Here is an 11,326-nt window from a genome sequence, read left to right as displayed (position 1 = left end):
TAATACACATTTTAATATACTATGCATCTGTGACTTTTTTGTAATCAAAATTAGTCAACCTTAAACAACAATTTAAAAACCAAAACCACTTTACAAAGATTTTGCTATCACTGATTTTTATTATAGATACAAATATCTGAAAATCAGTGTCCTCTAATCAGAAAAATAAGACAACATTTTAATAAAATATTCTATAACAAAACAAAGTCTGAAAAACAAATCAAATATCAATTAAAGCTGAAATACCATCTCTGGCAAAACATTATTTAACATTACAGAAGCAATTCCAAGACTGCATCTTAAGTCCAGTATTGACTGTATCACCGTATGAAACTTCCTAGTCTTTTCCCAAAACAAAAAACACAACACTGTACATTCTTCAAATGATAATGGCCTATTACAGAAATTCTGTTAAAAGTTCCCCTACACACACTAGTCCCCAGCTAAAACTCTGTCCAAGAGCAATATCACCAGTCAAGAGCAACACCCTGTGGCCAGATATATTCTTACAGAAATTATGTCTCTGGTCCTTTTTCTTTTCCACTGCTGCTCCCTCCTTCCCATTTCGGTCTCCAAATATGCTACTGAATGAAAGAGTGACTCAGCAGTGGCTTCAATAAACATGCAGGTCAGGAGTGACTTCTTGCACCCCAGTAGTTATAAATAGACTTGTTCCAAATTTTGCATAATACTTGGGAGTTTTTATTCTTTTGTTCATTCAAACAACCCTCCCCTCCCTCCATGGTGAAAATCTGCAGTCTTCAAAATATATTTAGACAAACATTCAGAAATCTTATTTATGTTTGTCAGGGATCAAAACCTGAAAGATACTAAATGATTTCCTATAACCCTACCACCCCCACCCCACACACTTTTATAAAAAGACAAGCAGGATTTTCTTGTGATAATAAGGCATGGTATTTTATTTGGCCAGATAGGGGGCATGATGGCACATGGCAAAGAGGAAACAGACACAGTATCCTTGGCCTTTTACCAACTCAGTCAGAAGGGCTCAATCATACCTTGCTTGGATTCTGGGGAGGGAAAATAGGCTTGTTAGCTCTCTCCACTTAGTACATTCTGCTGACCAGGTCTCAAGGCACCACAGGTGGTTTTTGTCTTGGAGGCAGCTGCTGTTGGAATATCTGCCTGGCTATCTGACAAAACACATCACTGGCCACTCAGTAAGAGCAGCTGTCATCTATTTTAACAGGAACATCTTGGAAGGGAACAGAGCAAGAGCTGGGGAAAGAGGGAGAGGACAGCGGGCATGAAAAGGAGTCATGATTCCACACGTCTGATCTCCTGGTATCCGGCTAACAGCTCTCCCACCAGTAAATAACATCTCCTTGAAAGGTCCTCAGAATGGTCAAAATGAAAAAGCAAAGCATTGACAAACTTAAGAGCATTTCTCCTTGCTACTGCCTCAATTAGCATCATCATGCTCTTAACTTCAAATAGTTATTCGGAAACATACTTTTTTAAAAGAAATCCCAATGAAGGGACCACACCTGTAATTACACAAAAATGGTTATGCTTACCAAACCCTTTTATATTTTGAATATTTGAGCGTAGGACAACTACTTTCAGATCCCTTGTACGTTTTTTTTTTTTTGTTTTTTTTTTTTAGAACTCAAACAAAATAAAAATAACTTAAGCAAACGGCTGGTGAGTCCTCTGGCCTACTAAGAAGGGTCTATCTCCTCCTCCTCATCATCATCTGTCTTGTTGTCAGAACTGATGATGTCCTCGCCTTTTTCCTCTGTCTTTTCACATTCAAGCTCTTCACCAGGTTCATTCTGTGGTGGAGCTGGGATCACATCAGGCAACAAGAAACAGTCATCATTCAGCACTTGCTCAGCTGTCATTCTGTTACTGCAGATCAGATTCAAGAGTAGAGATTTAACCTTATCATCCTAAGAGAAAACAAAAGGGAAGAGGAAAGGGAAAGCGAGTGAAAAGAGTTTTACTTAGCAGGAGAAACACGCAAGCCTCCAACTCCATAAATGTCCATTAACAAGTCAAATTTTTCCTCAATGCTTCTTCCAAGTACTTGGAGCCCAGAAATATTACACATGCAAAAAAGAAGTGATGATCTAATATAATTTCAATACTGAGCACATTGAACAGAGGCGGTACTTGTTAACAACTTGACAAAAACAATCACTGTTAATCATTAAACGCTTGTGGATCTCACACTCAGGCAATTTCTTCAGTAACATGTAATGGTCCACAGTGCCAGTTCCCACAGCCATTATAAATGAATGACTTTAACTGTTTTTATTTGCCATCATCAGGGAAATCCTTAACACCAGTAGGACAATTAAAAGATCAATTAAAACTGCTTTGTGCCCTCCACTACATTCATTTTAGTTACTGTAATTTTTGTAAGTCTCAAGATTTACTTTCAACTTGTTAGTCCCAACTCTGACAGATAAAGAAAAAATGAAAAGTAAACCAACAGCGGCTAAATTCATCATCAGCCCTTCATTTATACCTTAGAATATTTGGACTCTACAGTTCAAAAGCTTAACACATTAAAAGTGCTGGAAAATGGAAAAAAAACAATACATTGCTGAGGAATAGAAGAGAGTTCTCGGTTTGAGCAAGAGCTCTAAAAAACACTGATCCTTGTTAATTGATTTTGAGAACTAGATTCTGAAAATGCTCAGACACACTGTAAAAGAGAACCACTTCTATAAAGGCTAGTGTTTGGCATTCTCCCCAAGTTAGCACCATCTTTAGCTAGCTTTAATAAAGGAGAGAATACTGAAACACTTGTGTCTCTCATTTCCCCCCACCTAGTACAGAGGACTTCTTTTTCTGTTGGATCTGCTTCACAGTTGCTGTGACAGCGCATGCCAGTGGTCAGACAAGGGGACTAAACCAAGGATCCTGGATTCAATTCCCATCTCTTCCACTAACTAGCAGGGTGAGATGGGAGAATTAACCTCTCTGTCTTACTTGTCAAATGGGCATAACAGTTGCTGACCTAAATAATGTTTACAAAGTGAGGTTAAATAATGTTTACAAGGTACTTGAAATCCTTGCATGAAAGTCTCTACAGAAGAGAAAAGTGTAAGTGCATTTATACATTTATTTGTTTTTCAATGTACTACATGACTATGAAACTGTTTTTGTAAAATTAAAAATGAAAAAAAAAATAATATTAAAGGGTGATTTGACGATTAACTATTTAATAGCTTGGCGAATTATGTTTGGATATCTGAAATTCACAACACTAAGTGCCAATGAAGGAACACATGATCATTTTGAATTGGAAATGAAGGTTACTTACCTGTAACCAGAGTTCTTCGAGATGGCTCTGCATATTCACACTCACCCTTTTCTAGCAGCCAGCAGTGTTTCTCGAACTAGGGATCAGCTTGCTGCCTTCCTAAGCTGTGTCAGAAAAATCTCAGGGACCAGCAAGGATGCTGCCATGGACCAGTTGTTGAGAAACACTGAGCTAGAGCACTCTCGAATCCCGCCCCTCCCAACACACTGAGGGTGAGGCTCTGAAGGAGGCGGATTAATATGAAAATCAGACACCACCTTCCATAAGAACTGAGGATCAAGTCTAAGGATTACTTTATCCTCAAGAAAAGTAGTAAAACATGGATCACCTGACATAATGGCTGTAACAAAGGCCATTTTGATATATAAATGATAAAATGAACACTTAGGCAATGGTTCAAACGGAGATTTTACCAATGTGATCAAAACCAAACTGAGGTTCCAAGAAAGGACAGGGTCTCTCTCTAACAAGAGGATACACATTTGATAATCCTTTCATAAACTTTTTAACTGAAGCATGAACAAACAATGATCTATCATCAACTAAAGCATGATGAGATGAAATGAATGGAGATATCCCATCTCCTAGAACTGGAAGGGACCCTGAAAGGTCATCGAGTTCAGCCCCCTGCCTTCACTAGCAGGACCAAGTACTGATTTTGCCACAGATCCCCAAGTGGCCCCCTCAAGGATTGAACTCACAACCCTGGGTTTAGCAGGCCAATGCTCAAACCACTGAGCTATCTCCCCCCCCCCATGATATGGGGACATGGCTGCCAATGGACCTTTAAGGATGAGTTAGACAACCCTTGATTTTCTCTGTACAGTAAGTATTTCAGGACACAAGGAATGGAAGCCAATATAGAATAATCAGCCTTCTTCTACATCCATGTCTGAAACCTGGACCACTTTAGGCAGTAACAGTTTCCAGTGGATCATTTTCCAGCATTAACTAGTATGTTCTGTACACATGGGGAACACGACTGCTCAAGAGCAGACAGAGTCAAAGTCCAATTGCCCACACGATCAAGCGAAAGGACTGTAGGTCTCAGTGGAAAAACCCTGCCCACTCCTGGGACAGGAAGTCTGGAGACAGAGGGAGGCATATAAAGCCTCCAATGGCCAGTTGAAGATGATCAGTCAACCACCACTGACATGCCCAAGCCAGGGCTAGGAGTATTATCTTTGCTTTCTCCCGACATATCTTCCTCATCAGCTAACCCTAAACCTCGTCCCCCTTTACAGTCTTGCCCTCAGTGCATCGGGACGCTGACACTGCTAGAAGAGGGTTCTACAACAAGGTGGCACACTACCCATAAGTGAGAATATGTAAGGCCAGCTGAAGAAGAATATAGTGACACTCCTGGCACCAAGGAACTAATCCCAGACAGATATTGCTTTAGGACACTCTTCAGATGCACTAAGCATTTTGTTTACAGTTTTAATATTTTTTCTAACTTGCTTGCCTATACTTTATTAAAAGTTTCTCCAATTCAGGTGTGTGCATGCCGTGTGCACAGCCATCGGAGAATTTTTACCCTAGCAACACCCGGTGGGTTCGTGGAGCCCCCTGGAATGGTGCCTTCATGGCACTCAATATATACCCCAGCCGACCTAGCGCCTCCTCAGTTCCTTCTTACCGCCCATGACAGTCGTTGGAACAGTGGAGTTCTGCTTCGCTGGTCTCCACACTCCCTAACACTTACAGTTTCGAGTTTATAATAGTTCATAGTTGATAATTTATAGTAGTTCATAGTTAGTTAGTATTAGTGGGTTGGGGTGGGGGGTTTCCCCTCCTTCCCGATTTTCTATTGGGCTCATGCCCAAAGCTCCGGGATTCAAGCCCTGAGGTTCCTGCTCAAAGCCCATGCAAACGGGCGACCCCCACGACTTTTGCCTAAAGTGTCTGGGGGAGTCTCATCAAGCAGACGAGTGCAGGATCTGCAAGGGTTTTCGTCCCCGGACCAAGAAGGAGCGGGGCTTTCATCTCAAACAGCTCCTTATGGAGGCGGCTCTTAGCCCTCAACCTCCTGCGGCGCACCAAGATCCGTCACCGAGTGCCTTGGTGCGCAGTGCCCCAGCACCGCGGTTGGACTCTGACTGAGACCCGCGGCACTGACGCTCCCTGGCACCACAGCCGGCATCATTGAGCCGGCACCGCTCCCACTCTCCTGGCCAGAAGTGGCACTGGAAGCCAGAAAAGGCTGGCCCACAGAGGCAAGCCTCTTTGGAACCGCCGCTGGAGGCAGGTCCCACAGGAGAGCGCCTAGGGGCACAGTCTACGACCTTAGCACCATTGTCTCCAGCCCTGGGAGGAGAGCCGTTGAGTCCAGTGCCCCTGGACTCCCCGGTACGCAGCATGGTTGAGATCCAGTTGCCATCCACTCCAGATACCATGACGGCATCGGCATCCCCTCAACCTCGTGCGGCACCTGCATGTGCGGCTCCGTCCCAAGGCAAGCCGGCCCTGATCTACCCATCGGCACCGGTTGAGCCACGGCACCGATCTCGTTCTTGGCACTGCTCCTGCTCCCAACGCCACTCGCTGTCCCGGCATCACTCTCCTTTGCAGCGGCGGTTGTACTCGCGGCACCGGTCCTGGTTGCGGCGCTGCTCTGCCCACCAGGCACCCTCAAGAAGCAGATCCCGGACCCGACGCCACTCATCGTCTAGACCCAGGTCCAGATCCAGGCACCGTTCCAGGTCCCGGAACCACTCCCCAGTGTCGCAGCACCGTTCACCATCGCCGTGACCCAGTACAAATCCACTCAGCACCTCCGTGGCCTTCCCATTCCGTTTCCCATTCTTTGGGATCGGAGGCAGAGTCGTGCTTCTCAGACCACCGCTGTGTGGACCATAGCCACGTGCAGGAGCAGAGTCCCGTTCAAGGGCCCACCCAATGGCTGTTCTGGACACCCTGGGTGTACCAACTAGTCCAGGGTGCTCCGTCTTGTGCTTCTCGCTCAGCCCCATCCAAGCCACGAGTGCCAGAGGCTACCGCCACTCGGCCCACCCCGGGAGGCATGGAGACCGTGGTGACTCCTCTTTCCGATACACAACCTCCTCCAACACCGGTTCCTGCTCCGGGCCCTGAGGTCACTGGCACAGGACAGCTGGGCCCAGTTTAGCAAGAGGCCCTAGATAACCCTCTCCCTCCTGTGGCCTCCTCCTCCTCACCTGACGAGGTGGTGGCAAGCACTGCAGTCTCGGGTCCCCCTCCCATAGACCTCTGTGCCCACCAGGACCTCCTGCGCAGGGTGGCCCTCAATATGAACTTGCAAGTGGAGGAGGTGGTAGAGATGGAGGACCCAGTCGTGGATATTCTGTCAGTGGAAGAATATCAGTTGAAGTCAAGTATAGTCAAATAAGTACCTGTATAGTATCCCATCTCTAGCTTCTGCTTCCTTCTTATGGCCAGCTAAGAACATTCATCAATTGCAATTTTTTTTATGGTAAGATAAGAAGTGATTTCACTCCTTTGGGTGAGACTGTGATGGTAAGGAAAGTATGACTCCTTCATGAGTCTGTGGAAGGGCATACGAGACTATTCTGAATAAACTGATTATAGATAAGCCCTTAAAACCAAAACGGATTTTCCAGAGAACTGGGGCAAGGATTAACAACCAGAGGACTGAGAGAGTCTCCCAGAAAGAGTCAACCGACATACGAGAAATTTGTTTAAAAACGGATACTAACCTTCCATAACTGTTGTTCTTCAAGATGTGCTGCTCACGTCTAGTCCAATGTAGGTATGTGCGCATCATCTCCACTGCTACTAGAAATTTTTTCCCTCAGTGGTATCCGTCGAGTTGGCAATGGTGCCGCCTGGAGTCGCGCCCTCATAGCACCAGTATATAGAGTCCTGCTGCCCCCTCAGTTCTTTCCTGCCAGCCAACTCTGACAGAGGAGTAGGAGGGTGGGTTTTTTCTTCTTCGAATGCTTCTCATGTCCATTCCTGTCAGGGTTCCCTCCCCACTCTGAACTTTAGGGTACAGACATGGGGACCCGTATGAAGACCCCCTAAGCTTATTTCTACCAGCTTAGGTTAAAAACTCCCCAAGGCACAAATCCTTCCTTGTACCTTGAATTAGGTAACACTGCCACCACCAGTGATTTAAACAAACATTTAGGGAGGGCCACGTGGAGCCCTACCTTCCCCAAATATCCCCCCAAGCCCCTACACCCCTTTTCCTGGGCAGACTTGAGAATAATATCCTCACCAATTGGTACAGGTGAACACAGACCCAAACCCTTGGATCTTAAAACAATGAAAAATCAATCAGGTTCTTAAAAGTAGAACTGTAATTAAAGAAAAAGTAAAAGAATTACCTCTGTAAAATCGGGATGGTAAGTACTTTACAGACTAACAAAAGACTCAAGAACACAGAGGATCTCCCCTCTAGGCAAAACCTTAAAGTTACAAAACCAGGTATAAACCTCCCTCTTAGACAAAGGAAATCACAAGCCAAAATAAAAGTAAGCTAACGCATTCCTTCGCTAGTACTTACTAATACTAATGGAGTTGGATTGCTTGCTTTCTTGATCTGACTCTGGCAAGCACACAGGACAGACAAAGAAAAGACAAAACAAAGCCCCCCCCGCCAGATTTGAAAGTATTTTGGTCCCCTTATTGGTCCTTTTGGTCAGGTGCCAGCGAGGTTACCTGAACTTCTTAACCCTTTACAAGTAAAAGGATTTTGTACCTCTGGCCAGGAGGGATTTTATAGTACTATATACAGGAAGGTTGTTACCCTTCCCTTTATATTTATGACAATTCCAATGTAGGTGACTCCCAAGCAGATGGAAGAGGAAGATTCGGAGTTCAACAACAAGCAGACTGTAGCACTGCTCTGCCGAATCCAGCATCGTCTCTGGCTTGCTGAGTGACGGCATAGTAAGCTGCAAAGGTGCAGACCAAAGACCATATTGTTGCTCTACAGGTATCTTGGATGGGAACCCGTGCCATGAATGCAGCTGAAGACACTTGGGACTTCGTGGAATGTGCCGTCAGGACCAGAGTAGGGACTTTCAGCAGGTCGTAGCACACGCAGATACAAGTAGTGATTCACAATTAAATTCTCTGGGTTGAGACTGGGAGACCTTTCATCCCGTCTGCCTCCGCCATGAAAAATTGAGTAGTTTCCTAAATGATTTAGTCCTTTCTATGTAAAAGGCAAGTGCCACCTGACATCCAATGAATGGAGCCTCTGTTCCTGGCTGTTGGCATGCGGCTTTCGGTAGAAGACCGGGGAAAAAATGTCCTGATTGTTGTGGAATTGCAACACCACCTTTGGGAGAAGGGCTGGGTGAGGGCGCATTTGAACCTTACCCTTGAAGAAGGCCATGTACGGAGGATCTGAAGTAAGAGCCCTGATCTCCGAGACCCTTCTGGTCTAGGTGATGGCTACCAGAGCACGTTGCCAAGGGCTCCAATGGGGATCATTGAGTCTTAACATCATCAGGTTAAGGTCCCAGGGCAGGATCAGCTGGCTCACCTGTGGGTATAACCTATCCAGCCCCTTGAGAAAGGAACTACCAGAGCGAGTTTGCAAAGATGGACCTGCTGTTCACCCAGGGGTGAAAAGTCAAGATCGCTGCCAGGTACTTCAATTAGAGTATCTAATTGAAGATACACCTTGCTGCTTCAGGTGTAGCAAGTAGTCCAGAATACACAGTACTGATGATCGCATGGGCGAGACCTCTTTCTGCACTGACCAGACTGAGAATCTTTTCCACTTCACCAGGTAGGTGACCCAAGGGGATGGTTTTCTGCTCCCTAGAAAAACTTCTTGAACTGGACCTGAGCATGCTACCTCCAAGGGGTTCAGCCATGGAGCTTCCAGGCCATGAGATGGAGGAACTCGAGGTTCGGATGATGTAAACATCCGTGATCCTGGGAGATGAGATCTGGAAAGAGGTAGGCTGACTGGTGCTTCCACCGAAAGGTCCAGAAGGGTGGTAAACCAGTGCTGGTGAGGCTAGGCCAGGGCAATCAGGATCAGATTCGTGCCTTCCTCTCAGACCTTCAGTTGGACCTTGTATATGAGAGGAAAGGGGAGGATTACATAGTAAAGATGGTCTCTCCAAGGGAGGAGAAACGCATCCATGAGAGGGCCCAAGCTGTGAAGCAGGTGAAGAGAGTGCTAAGCCGCTGCCCTGGGGGCTGCAGTGGAACCTGCAAGCTCGGAGCATGAACAGCGTGGAGATCGCTCTTCTCCTCCCTACCTTAGCTGAGGGGCAGAGAGGATTCATGGTGCCAGCACTAGGCGGGGCTTTAGCACGTGCAGGGCTCGGCTCCTCCTGGCCAGTGCCCCAGGCCAGTGTCTTGGGCTTTCCCGGGGCACCAACTCAGCCAGAGACAGTGGGGGAAGGAAGGAGCCTACTGGCCAGGCTGCTGGTGAGCTGAGCACTCTGACCAGAGGCTAGTTCTCCACACAGTGCTGGGAGCGAGACGGGTGAAGGGGCAAAGCAGGGAGAGGACAGCGAAAGAGGGAGCATATAAAGGGCCAATCGGTGGGCAGCAGAGGTGACACAGAACTGGCTGCCAGCTGGTGTCTGCCCGCACTCACCAGCCACCGCAGCTCACAGTGCACAGCAGCCAGTGCTGGACAGAAACGGGACAGGGGTAAGGGCCCTGTTCGCCGAGAGCTGGCATGCAGCGAGGGCTACACTGACAGACCGGCAGGAGGAACGGCCAGCCCCGCACACTGCATCTTCGCCCCGCCACCAGCCTTGCACAACCACCCCAATCGTCAGCCACTGGACCCTCCACTTGCCACTGATGGGTGGGCGGCTGGCAAGCAGGAATCCAGCCAACAGCAAGACCCACCAGAACTGATGGAGGGTAGACAGAAAAATACAGGACAATTTGCCCATTGTAACGAAAAAAAATTGGGACACCCGCAGGAGGGCTTAAATATGGGACTGTCCCTTTAAAAATGGGATGTCTGGTCACCCAAAGCCTGCTTAGACCCCAACAATAGTCTGGCAGGGTCAGGCCCATGGGCCGACGAGGAGGCCTCCTCTTATAGCTCCTACCCCGCCTCTTATGGAAATCCTGCCTCAATTGGGGCTGGTAGAAATAGGGCAATGGTTGGGGCTTAAAGTGTTTCCTCGATGGAGCCAGGGTGTGTAGTTCTAGGGACTTCAGTGTGGCCCTTGAATCCTTCCAAGTTATGAAGTTTAGAGTCAGCCTGTTTTGAAAAAAGAGAGACGTGTCTTGAAGATTGATGCCGGGCTCGGTACCGGGCCGTGGTTCCTGTACCAAGAGGAATGGCAGAGGGGCTGCACACACTGACACAACAGAATATGATTTCCTCATGTGACCCCTTGACTGAGTGGAACACCCTGGGATTCCAGAAAGGCCATTGCACAGGCATCTGCCCCTGTGCTGGCCAGGCCACTAGCGGGAACCTTTGGCTCACGTTGGACCAGTGTCAGCTCACATGGAAAGTGTAAGATTCTGCCTCAGAGTCCGACTGTGAGGAGTTGCTTCTTGGCAACCAGAATGCAGTGGTATCAACTGGTGGTGGGAGGGAGACAATCAGTGCTCTTTATTACCAGTTTCCCCTTCGACAGCACCTGGGGCCTCGGCACGGTGGAGGTTCTCACCTCCGGTGCCCTATCACACTTGGTGGGGGAAAGCGATACTGGGAGAGATAATAGGTCCCTTGCTGCCTCAAACGCCTCTGGCATGGATGGAAGAGCCGGGGCTGTACTCTGATGGTTTTCCCTCGGTGGGGAGTCCAACAGTACCGGACTTGATGGGTCTCTTCCCTGGGCTGGAGTCAACGGTACCGAACTGGCAGCTGTTGAGTGCAAGTGGCCCGGCACAAGTTGCACTCTGCTGACTTCCCTGAGACTGGCGGACCTCAGAGTTGGGGAGCACCCCTTTGTCCGTTTTCCTTTGCTTTTTCTTCGGCACCGGTGATTGGAAGTGGTGCCGGGCGTCCCCTTGAGGCGTAAGCCTTTTCTGTGCTGGAGAACCCTGGTGGTGCCACAAGTCCCGGAACATGGATGAAGAGTTCTT

At 47.5% G+C, this 11,326-nt stretch overlaps 1 protein-coding gene across 3 annotated transcripts in view; it reads right to left on the bottom strand.

Annotated features, from left to right (window-relative positions):
- Positions 1-1,602: 1,602 nt before the first annotated feature.
- Positions 1,603-11,326, bottom strand: part of STK31 (serine/threonine kinase 31) — a 103,946-nt gene continuing 94,222 nt past the window's right edge. For all 3 annotated transcript variants that reach the window (XM_034760640.1, XM_034760641.1, XM_034760639.1), the window contains exon 24: positions 1,603-1,916. In XM_034760640.1, the coding sequence (XP_034616531.1) occupies positions 1,686-1,916 (231 nt within the window). In that variant the 3' untranslated portion in view covers positions 1,603-1,685. The remainder of the gene's footprint in view (positions 1,917-11,326) is intronic.

Source organism: Trachemys scripta, chromosome 2 (genome assembly GCF_013100865.1).
Source record: "Trachemys scripta elegans isolate TJP31775 chromosome 2, CAS_Tse_1.0, whole genome shotgun sequence".
Taxonomy (NCBI): domain Eukaryota; kingdom Metazoa; phylum Chordata; order Testudines; family Emydidae; genus Trachemys; species Trachemys scripta.
The sequence above is the reverse complement of the archived record's forward strand: the minus strand, read 5'-3'. Positions and strand labels throughout refer to the sequence as shown.